Source organism: Lynx canadensis, chromosome D3, assembly GCF_007474595.2.
Source record: "Lynx canadensis isolate LIC74 chromosome D3, mLynCan4.pri.v2, whole genome shotgun sequence".
NCBI classification, from domain to species: Eukaryota; Metazoa; Chordata; class Mammalia; order Carnivora; family Felidae; genus Lynx; species Lynx canadensis.
The window spans coordinates 36,447,905-36,464,719 of NC_044314.2; the positions used below are offsets into that span (position 1 = coordinate 36,447,905).

The 16,815-nt window shown below is 36.6% G+C and overlaps 1 protein-coding gene across 2 annotated transcripts in view; it reads right to left on the reverse strand.

Annotated features, from left to right (window-relative positions):
• The window catches only part of KIAA1328 (KIAA1328 ortholog), a 348,930-nt gene that overhangs the window by 293,534 nt on the left and 38,581 nt on the right, over nt 1-16,815 (reverse strand). For both annotated transcript variants that reach the window (XM_030336142.1, XM_030336143.1), the window contains exon 5: nt 1,708-1,823. In XM_030336142.1, the coding sequence (XP_030192002.1) occupies nt 1,708-1,823 (116 nt within the window). The remainder of the gene's footprint in view (nt 1-1,707; nt 1,824-16,815) is intronic.

Here is a 16,815-nt window from a genome sequence, read left to right on the forward strand (position 1 = left end):
AGGGAGGGGAGGTGAGGGGGCACCAGGGGCAGTACCCTGAGAAAGATTTTACATTTTTTTAAAAAAGGAGCTGGAGTCACAACTGCCAGAATTCCTTCCTCCTCACTTTCTCCCTGCCTTAGAGCAACTCTGATATCTGGAATTAGAGCAAACATTCTACAAGCTGACATTCTGCAACCATTGGAAGAAGCTAAGAGAACTGTAGAGATCCAGTGCTGAAAATTTTAAGCCAATGAAACAATGCCAGAAGCCACTTATCTCCAGAGTGGTTACATGGAAAAAATAGACCCTGTAAAGTGAATTTTTGTTACAAATGAAAATATTCCTAATCTACCTTTTCTTGGAAGTCCTGAGTCACTACTCCTTGCAAGAAGTGAAGGACCCAAAGTGGCTGAGCACAGTTTGTTATAAATTCTGACCAAATGGCACTAACTTTAACCAGGGAGAGAAAAGTAGCAGGAGGAAAATCACAAAAGAGGGTCGAGCCTGAGTTGACAGCCTAGGTACAATAAAGTCAATGAAGGCAAAGAAAAGAGAAAAGCCAAGATGATTATGCAAATGCTAAAGAAACAGAAAATAAATAACTGGAAAAAGTATGCCACTAGATTGTGGGGAAATAAACTTAAAAATGCTCTACTCAGCAAATCAAATCTGAAAATTCTGATTAATTTCTAATGATGTATTCCCACTGTTAGAAGAACAGAAGTTAAGAACTCAGCTTTTACAGTTACATTTTTATGCTTTTCCCCCAGTGAATTAATTTATCTTCACACTTCTATTTCCCTGCTATTCACAAGGATACAGTTACTGTCCATATATGATTATTTTTGACACTTGAAGAGTCTTTGAAATAATTATTAATGATCAAGTTACTGATGATATTGACAGGAAGGACACTGGTCCCTTCAAGTAGTCATATACTAGGTTAGCTGGCTGATCCATCAGCCTAGTTTTAGGGACAGTCACTTCTCTTATATATCAACGCCACTGCAAAAACACCTAAAGATAAGTAATTCCACCCAGTCGAAAGAAACTTCAGAAATATGCTTATTTTAACTCACATATTCCCTAAAGTACAATTCTTAAGTTGAAAGTTATTTTAGTATCTTACAAATAATGCAGTATTTATATTACACACACACACACACACACACACACACACACACACACACACACCTCTCTCTAGTTCTAGACCTGATAGTCTTCTCCTCCATGAGAATTTTGGTGATGTTATGCTGTAGTGTAAACACCTATCAATTATAACACCTACAAATTACAATGGATTTTTTTATCATTATTTATTATTTTTATGATTTCAGAGTAGAATTCCTTAGGGCTGCCAAAGCTTTAGCTGGAAAGAATACCAAACACAAAGAGGTTTCAGGCTCAACTGCAGTAGTGGAACAGAATTTAGGAAAGTTCCAACACTACATTTTAAAGCCCAAACATCTTATTGTCTTTTTTAGTTGACAAATCTGTGCTCCGCAGTGTAACAGCAGCAGCAGAACAGCTGGGTGGCCGTATCAAGCACAAAGGAAGCAACGGCACATGCTGTTAAGTGTCATTTTGATTGCCTAAAAATGGCAGCCCATGCAGATTTATTCCCTGTTATAAATTAGAACAATTATTTCTCTGGAGTTTTACGTTTTCTTCATGAAAGAGTCAAACTCTCTGCACATTAAAAAAGAGGACTTTCAAAAAGGATATCTTCCCTTTCTTTGATGATCAGTTCATTCTGTTCCTCCAACTGCCTAATCTTCTTCTCAAATGATTCCTGCTCAGCTCGGAGTCGTTCTTCTGTCACTTCCTTTTCTTCACTTACTCTGAAAGAAATACAAACATGGAAAGAAAATGCCTGTGAGGATGAGATAAAATATGTGCATATAGCTGTCATTTACCAAAACTAGATTTCTTCCAGAAGTGTGCTGATTTCTTCAGGGATATTCTTCAGGGATACTCTTCAGTATCTTCAGGGATACTCTTTGCTTTTTCTTTTTTGTTTTTTTAAATTAACCTTTCATGAGGCAATCGTGCATACCTTTGTAATAAAATATGAACATGATTTTTTATATCAAAAATGTTCCCAGTCATCAGAAGTATCTTAAATGTGGAAAGTCCTAAATAGAAAATAGGCTCCCAGTTGCAACCAGGACAGAAAAATATTCAATTTTTAAAACACAGTTTCATTTCTTATCATAACAGGCACAATCACTTTATTTTGATTCGGATCTTTTTAATATTTTTATATAAATCCTGTCAATGAAATAAACAATCTATATATCTCTTAAACACTTCATTAAATATACATAGGCAATTTTACTCTTTTCCTTGGAACTGATACCTTGCATTCCTCAGTAGCATATAAATAACTAGACTGGAATAAAAAGAGGGTATTAACTTAAAAAAAAGGTTTACATTACAATTATTCTTAGTACAAAAAGAATTAAAAAGTGTTAAAAAAAAAACTGACCAAAAAAAATCTGTATCCTTAATGTTTAACTGAAAAGTATTCCAACTCAATCCTACCAGAAAGAGGTGATGGTTTCTGACAAGAGCAGAGGGAGGAAATCATTTAAAAACCCCAATTAATCAGCAACAACATTAAAACTTATCTTAGTTTTTTTTTAATGTTTGTTTATTTTTGAGAGAGAGAGAGAGAGAGAGAGAGAAACAGAGCAGGAGTGGCATAGGGGCAGAGGGAAAGAGAGAGACACAGAATCTGAAGTGGGCTCCAGGCTTTGAGCTGTCAGCACAGAGCTCGAGCACAGGGCTCACACCCACAAACCTTGAGATCATGACCTGAGCAGAAGTTGGATGCTTAACCGACTGAGCCACCCAGGAACCGCCCCCACCCACTTTTTAAAAAAATTTTTTTAAATGTTTATTCTTTTTTTTTTTTTTTAATTTTTTTTTTTCAACGTTTATTTATTTTTGGGACAGAGAGAGACAGAGCATGAACAGGGGAGGGGCAGAGAGAGAGGGAGACACAGAATCAGAAACAGGCTCCAGGCTCTGAGCCATCAGCCCAGAGCCCGACGTGGGGCTCGAACTCACGGACCGCGAGATCGTGACCTGGCTGAAGTCGGACGCTTAACCGACTGCGCCACCCAGGCGCCCCGATGTCTATTCATTTTTGAGAGAGACACACACAGCAGGTGTGGGGGAGGGGCAGTGAAAACTTATCTTAAAACGACAGCCCTAATTTTCATGTTACTCTGTGCACAGAGATGTTAGCCCTGAGTTCTGCTACTGGTGCTTATTCCTCCAAAACATTTATCCTACAAGATCATACAGCAATATGTGTAAGTGAGATCCATAGGGATTCCTTTGAGCTCCTAAATTTACTTCCTTCTAGACCCCCGCTCTACTTGAAATCAATGAGATAACAGAATGAAAATTAGAATTTTGAATGTTTGAGTTGATCGCATCTCATCTTTGAATAATTTGTGTGAAAGTGCACGACACACAATAGTGTACAAAAAAATAGGTTTATTTCTTTTTCCTCATCATGACATTAAAATCATTTTCCCAACTCCTATTATTCATGCTCAGCATACTATTGGGCCCATGAATGGGATTCAGGCCCTTCCTTCTATGAGGGTAATCTCTAAAATTGATTACAAGTACAAGGAATCCAGACAACTAAACAAATATACACAAGATGATGATTTATCCTCTGGTCTCAGGTTAACTTGCCTCCATTGTTGCCATCCCTTTCCAGGGCCTTCCCCTTTGTTGTCGTCACTGTCAAGCACACTTGCACTATCTTTCACAGTAACCCCGCCACCTCTCAGTTTTTCTAGAATTGTCAAACATTTGAACCATTAACTATTTCTACCACCCAAATTTTCAATCTGTCAACCAGGTTCTGAAACATTTTTGACAAAAAACGGTTCCAAATCAGGTAAACTCCCAAGGTATAAAGTAGAAAATCATGTATACATGGAGACATTGGAAAACTGTGCTTATTTCTCTGAACATCATTATTCTTCCTCATAAAGAAAAAAAGCTAGACTAGATCAGGCATTTTTTAAAATTCTCTTGAGCTAAAGTTCTATTATTTCCTTCGCTATACTCTAAATATCCTGATACTGTATATGTGTCCTTCATAAACATGGAGAGCATTTGTAAAGGAATAAGAAAGAAGTTCTCAAACATTTGGTCAAGGTACAAGGAATACAATACTATAATCTAGGCAAAAGTTATAGCCATAGGATGAGAGAAAGTAGATTAAGAGAAATATTAAAAAGTATAAACATGCAAAATTTGGCATAAGGATAGTGCAAAACATAAGAACTGATGAAACTGTAGGATTATGCATAAGATAAAGATGAGGGGCACCTGGCTGGCTCAGTTGGAAGAGCATGCAACTCTTGATCTCAGGATCATGAGTTTGAGCCCCACACTGGGTGTAGAGATTAAAAAATAAATAAACTTAAGAAAAAAAAGATGGATTAAGTGATGCTATATATTGTAAGGAGAGAACAAAAACTGTCAAGGTGAGAAAATACGTAGCAAAATCTCTCCCTATTTAGATTGGTAAAATCTTAAACAAGACTAAAGAGGAAAATTCATAAGTAGATAAGCAAATATTTATTTTTTTACTTATTAAAAATTTACTCAAAGCCTACTATAGAAAAAAAAAAAAATCAAAGTAACTTTAGTCAGTTACAGGGTACCCAAAAGAAACCTAACAATGTTTCTCTATCATTTCAAGACTATTCATAAAAGTCATACAAATATAAAGAACAGCCCAAAGATTTGTCTTTTCAGCAAGTAATGTACCAGAGTCATAAAAACAGTTTAAAAAAAAAAAAAAAAAGGTAGAATGCCAAATTTACCTTAACATTAAACTAAACAAAGACATTATCTCTAGAGCCTGCCAGGTCAGAACATATAGGTATTTACCAACATTTACTTACTTCCTTTGTCAGATCTGAAGGAGATCCATGAAAAGTCTAAGGATCAGTAAGGGCAGAAATGCTTATACATATGTCTCATAATGCCAGAGTCCACAATAAGCTTTCCCCAAAACTTAAGGTACTCTATGCAGAAAAATCACTCTTCGAAATGTAGGAGTATGTTTGATAAAATGTGTTGCTATACTACTTAAACAGGGCTTTTTCATTGTAATCTTTTCTGTTTGCTGCTATGATAAGACTACTCTTTAGCAATTATTATGCTCTGGAAGACTATAAACTTAAGCTGTGTTAAGCACAAAGGACAACACTTCTTCTCTAGGCCTATCTAAAGATATGTATGGCTTCTTTGTGGCCTATTAGCCTAGTTAATATGAGCACATATATTAATACAACCTTTAAATGCAGAGGAATTACCAATAAAACAGCCTCCAGATTTGATACCCACTCTGAAATCTGTCTTCTTGTTTAATTTATGTTCAATAATATTTCCCTTGAGGAATACATACAAGAAAACATCTGGTATCATGATCTACATTTTTCATCAAAGCATTCACAGACCACAAAGTAACATAAAAAGACCTAATCCTTTATCTCATGTGAAGTATAGCAGTAAGTTAATTAAGAAAATGTGAATCTAAACATAGGGAAGGGAAATATTTGACTAATAGGATTAAAAAGTTACAACTGGACAAGAGAATAGTCCCAGTGTGGTTTGTTAATTATTAACAAGGAGGACAACAGTCTGTTCATGAAGAAATCACCATTTTTGGCATTTATTTAACACCTCAGAGTATTCCTTAAAAACTTCCACAAAATAGGGGCACCTGGGTGGCTCAGTTGGTTAAGAGTCCAACTTCAGCTCAGGTCGTGATCTCACTATTCCTGAGTTCCAGCCCCACATCAGGCTGTGCTGACAGCCAGAGCCTGGAGCCTGTTTTGGCTTCTATGTCTCCCTCTCTCTCCCTCTCTCTCTGCCCCTCCCCTGTTCACACTCTATCTCTCTCTCTCACAAATAAATAAACATTAAAAAAATTTTTTTAAACCTCCACAAAATGTACTTTTATCAATAGAAAATAATTTATATCCTTAGATAATGAAGGATATTCATTACCCTTCATATTCTTCACAGTTGAACTGAAAATTGTGCCAAAAGTACTTAATTTCTTCGAAGTCTTACATTTTAGCTTAAACATCGCTGCATATTTTGTATTTTCCCATATAAAACAATATTTTCTGTTTTAATATAAAAAGTTTTCCCACACTCATCTATTCCTCATTTTCTAAAAGCTGATTTTTTAGTAAAAGATTTATTTTATGGTTTTGCATAACCTTGGTGTTCTTCCGTATTCTCCAGGAATGGGTACTTTTACACTAATGTGAAAGACAAGGTCAAGGCAACAAAGCTCCTATTTTAAAGAGAATTACAGCTCATCGAATGGTCAACCAGATAAATTTCTTGCCCTGTTTAATGTCTTGTGTTTGGAAGCTGGGGATGTGGGTTCTAATTTATAAATTCTGTATATCAACCTGGTAAGCTTTAGAGAAGGAAAAAACAGATTTCATAGGACATCTGGCAAACAGAAAGAGACATACTGTTTTCAAACTGAAGTAAACACAAAGTGGGGAAAAAAGCTATCATCATTAAACATATTTCAGTGCAATTACCTTAAGGCCATCTTTACAAATTTTAACATTTGGCTGTTATTTTATTTTTTTATTTATTAAAGTAATTTTTAAATTTTTTTTTTTAACGTTTATTTATTTTTGAGACAGAGAGAGACAGAGCATGAACGGGGGAGGGGCAGAGAGAGAGGGAGACACAGAATCGGAAGCAGGCTCCAGGCTCTGGGCCATCAGCCCAGAGCCCGACGCGGGGCTCGAACTCACGGACCGTGAGATCGTGACCTGAGCTGAAGTCGGACACTCAACCGACTGAGCCACCCAGGCGCCCCTATTAAAGTAATTTTTAAATGTTTGTTTACTTTTGAGAGGGATGGGTGAGGAGGGGTTGAGAGTGAGGAGGATAGAAGATCCAAAGCAGGCTCCGCACTGTCAGTGCAGAGCTTGATGTGGGGCTCGAACTCATGAACCATGAGATCATGGCCTGAGCAGAAAGTGGACACTTAACTGACTGAGCCACTCAGGTACGTTGGCTGTTATTTTAAATGTACCGTCTGAAGGAACACAGGTGCTTTAAGAAATCAGAGACATACCAAGCTATGTCAAAAGGGCTCTGAGAACAACAGAGTAATATCAAATGAACATAGATGCACAAATCCTCAACAAAATACTAGCAAACAGAATCCAGAAACATAACAAAAAGATTATACATCATGGCCAAATGGGATTGATCCCAGGAATTAAAAGTTGGTTTAACACTCAAATATCAATTAATTTAATACACCATATCAATACATTAAACAAAACCCATATGATTATCTAAGTAGATGTGGAAAAGTGCTCGAAAAAATCCAACCATGATTCATGATTAAAAAAATACTCAAAAAACAGAAAGACAAGGGAACTTCCTCAACCTAAAAATATACTATTTATGAAAAGCCCACATCTAATATACCATATCTAATTGGAAAAGACTGAATGCTTTCCCTCTATGATCACGAATAAGACAAAGATGTCTGCTCTCACCACTTCAGTTCATGTTGTACTAGAGATTATAGCTAGGGAAATTAATTAGGAAAAAAGAAATAAAAAGCATCTATATCCTAAAAGTAGTAAAACCATCTCTATTGCACATGACATGCTTCTATATATAGAAAATCTAAGAAGTCCACTAAAACACTACAAAAATTAATGAAGGAGTTCAGCAGGGTTACAGGATACATGATCAATGTACAAAAATCAAATACATGTTTATATACTAGAAGTAAGTAACTCCCAAAAGAAATCAAGGAAACAATTCCGTCTACATTTGCATCAAGAAAAATCAAGTATAAAGGAATAAATTCAGCAGGATTTTTCAATACTTGTTCACTGAAAACTAAAAAACATTATTAAAATAAATTAAAGACCTAAATAAATGGAAAGACATTCCATGTTCATGACTAGAAGACAATATTATTAGGATTAACCTTCAGATTCAACTCCATCTTTTTCAAAATCTCAGCTGGCTTACTTGCAAAAATTGACAAGCTGACCCAACTACAGAAGTCATCTGGAAATGAAAGGGACCCAGAGTATCTAAAATATTCCTGAAAAAGGAGAAAAACACGGAGAACCCATACTTTCCAATTTTAAAACTTAGTACAAAACTGTAGTAATCATGACAGTGTAGTACTTGCATGAAGATGGACGCAGAGAACAATGGAATATAAATAAATATTCACCTTCAATACGGTACCTTGATTTTTCAACCAGGATACCAACAAAATCGAAGAGAAAGAATAGTCTTTTCAACAAATGGCGCTGGTACAACTTCCTATCCACACGCAAAAGAATAAAATTGGGCCTTTACCTCATGCCACATAAAAAAATTAACACTTCCTGAATCAAAGACTAAAATGTAAGAGCTAAAACTATAAACTCCTGGAAGAAAAAAAATGTATACATCTTTGTGATCTTGGATTAGGCAATGGCTTCTAAGATATGTAGGACATCAAAAACAACCTACAAAAGAAAAACAGACTTCATCAAAATTAAAAACTTTTGTGTTTCAAATGACCCCATCAAAAAAGTGAAAAACAATGCACAGAATGGATAAAAATTTTCATTTTTTTTTTTAAATTTTTTTTTTTTTTCTCAACGTTTATTTATTTTTGGGACAGAGAGAGACAGAGCATGAACGGGGGAGGGGCAGAGAGAGAGGGAGACACAGAATCGGAAACAGGCTCCAGGCTCTGAGCCATCAGCCCAGAGCCCGACGCGGGGCTCGAACTCACGGACCGCGAGATCGTGACCTGGCTGAAGTCGGACGCTTAACCGACTGCGCCACCCAGGCGCCCCAAAAAATTTTCAAAATAATATATCTGATAAGGGACTTGAATACAGTATATAAAAAACTCCAAAACCTCAACACTAAAAAGACAACCCAATTTATTCTGAAAAAAACTTTTAATGTTTATTTATTTTTCAGAGAGAGACAGAGCATGAGTGGGGGAGGAGGAGAGAGAGAGACGGAGACACAGAATCCAAAGCAGGTTCCAGGCTCTGAGCTGTCAGCACAGAGCCTGACACAGGGCTTGAACCCACGAACCATGATATCATGACCTGAGCTGAAGTCGGATGCTTAACTGACTGAGCCACCCAGGCACCCCAAAAGACAACCCAATTTAAAGCATCTGAATAGACACTGCTTCAAAGAAGAAACACAAATAGCCAAAAAGGACATGAAAAGTTGTTCAACATCATTAGCCGTTAGATAAATGCAAATCAAAACAATTAGACAGCACTTCAAAACCACTACGAAAACATAATTGAAAAGACAGATAATAACAAATGTTGACAAAGCTGTGGAGAAACTGGAACCCTCATAGATTGCAGGTAGGAATGTAAAATGATGCAGCCACTTTGGAAAGTAGTCTGGCAGCTCCTCAAAAAGTTAAACATAGAGTTACCATATGACTCAGCAATTCCGCTCCTAATACACCCAAGAGAAATGAAAATACATGTTCACATAAAACTTTTATACAAATGTTTATAGCTATTATTCATAAGAGCCAAAAAATAGAAACAACCCAAATGTCTACATCAAGTGATAAATGGGTCAGCTAAATAATAAAAATGCATATTGTTTTTAAAATGCTAAGAATAAAACACATTTTCCAAGGAACAAAGCATAAAAGATGGTATAATTATATAATGCCTGAAATGGTGGGATATCTGATCATTTATATTCATGTTTAAATGTGCACCTCAAAAAAGTTACCATTCTAATAGTCATTTGTTACTTTTTTTTAATCTTTATTCATTTATTTTGAGAGAACACTCGCACACACACACACACACACACATACACACGCGCGTGCACATACACACGTGAGCTAGGGAGGGGCAGAGAGAAGGAGAGAGAGAATCCCAAGCAGGCCCTGCACTGTCAGCGCAGAGCCCAAGTGGGGGCCTATCTCACAAACCATGAGACCATGACCTGAGCTGAAATCAAGAGACAGCTTAACCAACAGCTACCCAGGCCCGCCACTCACTAGTCACTTCTTTTTAGTTCAAGTATATACTCATTTCATGAAGTGGCTCTAATCTTAATACTAAAATCTGGCAAAGACATAGAAAACAAAAATTAGGGTCCAATCTATCTAATAAATATAGCTGAAAAAAAAACCCAAAACAATTATTAGCAAAGCAAATCCAAAGATCCAGAAAGATAATACATCCAAGTAGAGTTTATCCCAGGAAAGCAAGACTTCTGTAAGAGTTGAAAATTGATGTAATTCACCATGTTAAGAGAATAAAGGAGAAATCTTAAATGCTCATCTATAAACGCAGGGAAGCACTTGTCAAAATTCAACCTATTCACAATAAAAACCTCTACAATCTAGGGACTGACGGAATTTCTTCAATCTAATAAAGAGCATCTATAAAAACGTATAGTTATTATAGCTATAAGGATGGAAAAAAGAACACTATCCCTAACCTTGTACTTAAAACAAGAACGTCAGCTATTACTCCTTCTATTTAATACTGACTGGAGCTCTTAGCCAGTCCAATAAGGTTAAGAAAAGAAAGTAAAATGCAAAGAAAGAAAGAAGTAAATTTTTATGTGCAGATAATATGTATGTATGTATGTATGTATGTATGTGTGTGTGTATGTAGAAAATATTAAGGAATCTATGGAAAATATATTAGCACAAGTAAATTTAGGAAAATCACAATGTTATTATGGTAGCTAGCCTGTAAAATGGGTCCCAGTGATCCCATCTCCTGGTATTCATATCCTTGTTTAATCCCTTCCCCTTGAATGGACCTAGTGACTCTCTGACTGGATGTCACTTCTGAGATTAGATTACAAAAGATAGGGACTTCTGTCTTGATTACTCTTGCTCACTCTGGTAGAAGCCAGTTGCCTAGTCATAAACTACCACATGGAGAAGCCTTTGAAACAAGGAATGGAGGGAGGCCTTCGGCCAACAGCCAGTAAGGAACTGAAAAAAACAGTGTCAGAAAGATATTACTGGAAATTGAAGAAAGGGGAAGCATTGCATATGGTAGCAGGGAGTGTACCGACATTTTTAGTAATGTGGAAAGTAGGAAATGGGCCTAATGAAGTGGGCCACAAAAATATCCAAGGAGATTTCCAAGTATTGAAGGTGCTGCCTAGTTTCTTCCTGGTGCTTATGGTGAATTGGAAGGAGAAAAGATAAATTCAAGGCAAGACAATATTAAACCAAAATGAATCAGGATTTCTCAACCTTTCCAAATAGCAAACATGCTAAAAGTAAGACACGTATTCAAAATAAATTTCAAATCCAAGACACTACCTGGAAAAACAAGCTGTAGAGATAAAGTCAGGGGTGTAACTTGTTAAGACTTTAGAAAGATCAAAATTGATGCAAGAGAGTCATACAAAAGGCACTTTGAAAAGATTAAGACTGGGCCTCGCCAATCCTCTCAAACAATAGGGTCTCTATTTAAAAAAAAAAGAAAGAAAGAAAGAAAAAAGATCTCTAGTATTTTAAATGGCTAATATTTTGTGATAATGTTAGGCAGCCATAGACAATACAGATTTTAACATATTAATCAGTTATTTTAAATTCCTCATCAGATCATTCCAACTGCATCTGCTTCTGTTGCTTTGCCTCTTTTCACATTTTCCCTGGTCTTTTCAAATGCTCATAATTTTATTGACATCTGGATATCTTGGAGAGGTCAGTAAAGACTGAGGCAAATAATTTCTATACTTGAAAATGGGCAGACCTTCCCTTTGGTTAGGTTTTCAGTGCAGGAATTGTTTATTTAATCAGAAGTTAGGCAGTTTTGATGTTTACTGTTGCAATGGCTACCCTCCAAGCAGCAGAGGCTTCAAATTCCCCTAGGTATAACTTCTTTTCACGTGGACCAGATGTTTTTCTCAGTGTCTGCTGTACCCTCGGCTCTGTGTCTTCCATCCTAGGGGGTTTGTGTTTTGTGAGTTTCTTTCTCATCACTATTCAACTAGTTACTAGACACTGGTTAGCCTGTTGGTGGGGATCTGGGTTGGGGTGGAGTTCTCCGTTATTCTAATTAGAGCTGTGCTAATAGGAATGTTAGCCGGTTTTAAAGTGTTCCTCTCTCTCCTCTATATTGTAGTTCTGAAACTGCAATTCTGAGATGTAACCCTGTAATCCCCTGAGGTTATTTTCCCCCACCCCCAGCTTCAGTGGTTTCTACAAGTGCCCTAAGGACTACAGTTTATGGTACTCCCCCTTTCTGACCTTATGGGTTTTGCTACATAGGAGAGATACAAAAGCAGGACCTAGGACACATTTGTGTCCTTTCCATAGCAACCGTTGTTCCCCTCTCCCAGGCCGACACCAAGAGAAATGCTTTATCAGGGCGCTCATCAAGTAGGGCTTATGGAGAAAACGTCTGCAAGACAGTTCAAGCTCCATCTATATTTGCTGCTCCAGAGGGCTCCCCACTCTCTCCTGCCCACATTTGCTCTCCATCAATTTGTTACCTATTGCAGCTGAAGTGTCCTTACCCACTGCCAGCTGTGTCTGTCCCAGGTAAGCTAGTGCTCACACTTCATCTTTCCCTGTACGCACATGTCTCTCTTGAGATTTCAGGTTATGGTTGCTTTGCAAATTGAGCTCTTTGATTGTTTCAAGAAATGTCCTGAGTTTGTTTCACATTGGTTTCACCTTTCTTGCTTTCTTTCCTTGCCTCTTCTTTTTTTCCATTTATAATATAAGGTTAGGAGCAACATCCTCTACAGTCACTTAGACCTACCTACATAATCATTTATATGTACTTACATATTTATTTCATTTTGCTTTTATTCAACAGAAGGCAGTTAGACTGAGGTGGCTTTAATGCCTTACCGGCCTAAGTAAGCAAACCAAAACTTACACCTATAATGCCTCAAGGTTAAGAAATCAAAACCTAAGAACAATCCATCTGGAACAGCCACCTAGCCATTCCCAAATAAGGCAATGGCTTGTCTTAACGCCTGGCAAATACTTTCCCTGACTGCTTCCACCTGTTCTCTGTAAAAGTCTCTCCCCTAGCTCCTATTGGTGGAGGGTTCCTAATACTTCTGGTTCTAGGCTGCCTGATTTGAATTGATTTTTGCTAAAACTGAGTCTTAAAAATGTAGTATGCCTCAGTTTATTTTTTAATGCTCTTATTTTACTAACATGCCCTCCCAATTTTCAAAGATGGAAAAACTTTAACAACATAAATGACCACAGTATTAAATTATAACCCACAGAACTATAATATTTATTAATGTTAAAAGATATACTGATGCATATAACATTATGCCATGCATAAGGGGAAAGAATGCTATAGAAAAATTAACTTCTTTTAGGAAGCAGTATCTGGCCAGAAGAACCATTAAAAAGACTGTCGAGTGTATGCTAGTCACTTAAAAAACATTCTTTGAATTGTAGAGTTCAGAATAGACAATGTGAAAATGAATTTTGGCATACTAACTGTTATGCAGGGTCACGATACATTGAAGTTCAAAGACTGCCTTTCTACCTAAAGTGAAAAGTTCCTTATCTCGTCTTGAAACATTATACCATCCAACATAAATACTATTTATGCAAAAAAAAAAAAAAAATTCACAGAGGCTTCAAACAGGAAAGCATAAAAGCCCCTGAAAAATTAAAGTCTAATTTTCTTATTATACTGCAATGTACATTTAATTACGACCAAAAAATTATGATTAGTTTCAAAAAATAAAAGACCAGAATAAATATAAAATAATAATGATCTACTCATTTTACAATGGGAAACTAATGGCGCTACACTTTCTATTTTTCTTCTAAGAAATGGCAAGTAGAAATAGCAAACTGTCCTCTGGGAAAAATCAAAGTATCTGAGCTTAAAAAAGAACCCTGTCCTCAAATGAGTTAGTGCACAAGTATGCACTGGGGAACCATGCATTATTCGACACTGTAGGCATAGGACATGAAATAGAGGGGGGTTTTTTAGGCTTCTTAGAACATGGCTCATATACATCAAAAACTGCAATTGTAGCCAAGATTATTTTTAAACTTTTTTTTCCTTTAAAGACTATGGGACAGTGTAGTTTCTGCATTAGTCTATGGTACCCCTCCCCATCTTAAAAAGTTTCAATAAAAAAATGCATATCCATATATAAAGAACTGTCACCATCTTTCAGCAGAAACTACAATATTTTGCAAAGCCATTCATTTTTCAAGTCCCCATAAAATGACACTCCTTTTCCCATCTATGCAAACAATTCATTAATTCTACTGTAAAAGACTTTCTGAGGTCACTTAATTCAGCAATCTTGAACCAAAAAAAATTCTCTCTTATCCTAATACCTCCTAGAAAGATCAATCAATATTCCACTTATCCTTCTGCAAATGTAAATCAATGCCGGACACCTCAGGGAAACCCCTTCATTTACTTGAAACCCATATATCAAGTCATGTCTTACACTCTCCTCCACAAACTAAATAATTCATAACACTCCTAATTTATCTCTGTGGTATCTATTTTCCAATAGCTTGTAAATTTGGATTTGTATTTTTATTCTATTCTTTTATCAGTGTACTTAACACAAGTGAAAAAGTTCCCTGTGCATATACAGATTATTAAGGACACATCTAAAGATTATTAAAAACTTACACCAGTTTTTTCTCTTTTTTAATCTACTTGTTTCCTTGCCAAGTAGCACAATATTGCTTGCTCATGTTCAGGTTAAATTTAATTATGAACCATGTATTTTTCTTTATGTACTGGGCCTAACCAGTGAGTCTGTCTCTAAAATGAATTTCTAATTTATTTTTATCCTTAGACATATAATAACCTGTACTTGTCACTACTGTCTTTTATCCTGTTTGAATGAATCCATTTTCCAACCTATTATGCCAACTCTGAATTTTATTTATATCTTCTATTAACATTTATTCTTGTTTAAAAATATCAATAAATCTTATAGGCATCTTTTTGATTCTTTCATCCATAGCACCAACAAAGATATTGACTATAAAGGACCTCACAGCTAGATGTTTAATGGATCCCTCCAAGATATCGATAAGCCAGTCTTGGAATTTAAACACATAGGATTTTCCACTAACATTTTTAAAGTTGAGGCCATGTGTTTATTTAAAAAAAAAAAAAAAAAAGCCTATGCTTTTTAAAGGGTGCTTTTCACCTCAAAGGCACCATTTTAAAGAAGCTACAGTATCATTTTACCTTTATATTGTATGTCACCTTGTAATTGAAAAACATGCTATTTGTTTTGTATATTGTGCTGAGAGCTAGTGAACGTGATTTTGAAAATATGCTGTTAATGATCAGTTTGAGGTGCTAAAACACTCTCAGTGACTTCTCCCCTAAGTTAATGTTAATAGATCTGCGTAATATCTGAAATTCTTTAAATATGCTATACTTAAATAGATCATAGGACTACATAAGGTTTTCCAAATCTTATGACACTTTCTGCATTTGGTTTGACCTTTATCACAACTGAAGCAATCTTCATTCTTTATACCTAATTTTTACTGGAAAACCTTGAATGAAAACAACTTTTAAAACTTCAGCCTCCTAATAATCCCCTATTAATACTCTTTAAATCATTTTCTATTTATTCAAAAGTCTCTTAGTTAAAAAAGCCATGTACCAGAGAAGGTACATAGGACAGAAAAGAAACAGATGTCTTAACCTTATATGACATGATTTGGAAAGCAAAGTATACAACAAATTTAAAACAGTGTGTTTATTTATGAACAAGGAAATATATCTAACTATCCTTTACTCAAAGAGAAAACTTTTTTCTCTTCTCAAATGAAAGTTGAGCTTTAATTTTCCCTTTTTCTTCTTCTTCCTGAACAATTTGACACTTCATTTTCCACTTTCCTTCTTCTTCCTGAACAATTAATTGACGTGGGGCAGAGTCAGAATCAGAGTGAGATCCGGAGGACACAAGGACACACTGTGCACAAGGAGGACACACTGTGCACAAGGTCTGCCCAGTAGGATGTCAGTGGCCAAGCAGATTGAGAAGGGCGTCAACACATGACAGGTAGTCCAGCATGGGTGTTATAGCCTCAGTGAAATGAGAAGAGCATCTATGTGGAAGAGCTGCCAGGCATGGGTATAAGCATTTGAGGTGGGTATCCTTGTAAGATGGTAGGAAGGACCCCCATGGAGATTCAGAGCCCAAGTGTGGTGAGGAAGGGTCTGTGCAGGGCTTGAGAGTAGGTGTTAGTATAGAATAGCCCACAAAGAGTGAAGAGAACACACAAAAACGGTTAACTTTTAGTAGATTATCAGGGTCCAAGGAAGATGAGGAAGACATACACTTATAGTATCGGAGCTCAGGCAGAACGAGAAGGGTTATCCTCAAGAAGGGGCAAGCTGGTAGAATGTCAGAGCCTGAGGGTGGGTGAGGAGGGTATCTACACAAGGGAGAAGACCAACATGGAGGTCAGAGCCAGAGAAGGGTTAGAAGAACACAACTGCAAAGGGGGAGCCTGGTGTGGGTGTCAAGGCCTAAGCAGATGAAACAGGATATCTAAATAGTGGGGACAGCCCAACATGAAGACTCAGAACCAGAATGGAGTGAGGAGGGCATTAAGGCAGACTGGTGTGCTAAAATATAAGCAGGGAGAAGAGGGCATCCATGAGAGGGGGACTGGTGAACTAGAATGGGGAGTAAGAGCTAAAGCAGGATAAAGAAGGCTTCTGTCCAGAATGAGTAGCAGCAGAGGGGGAGCATTAGTTACATGGAGGTAATTAAACAACAACA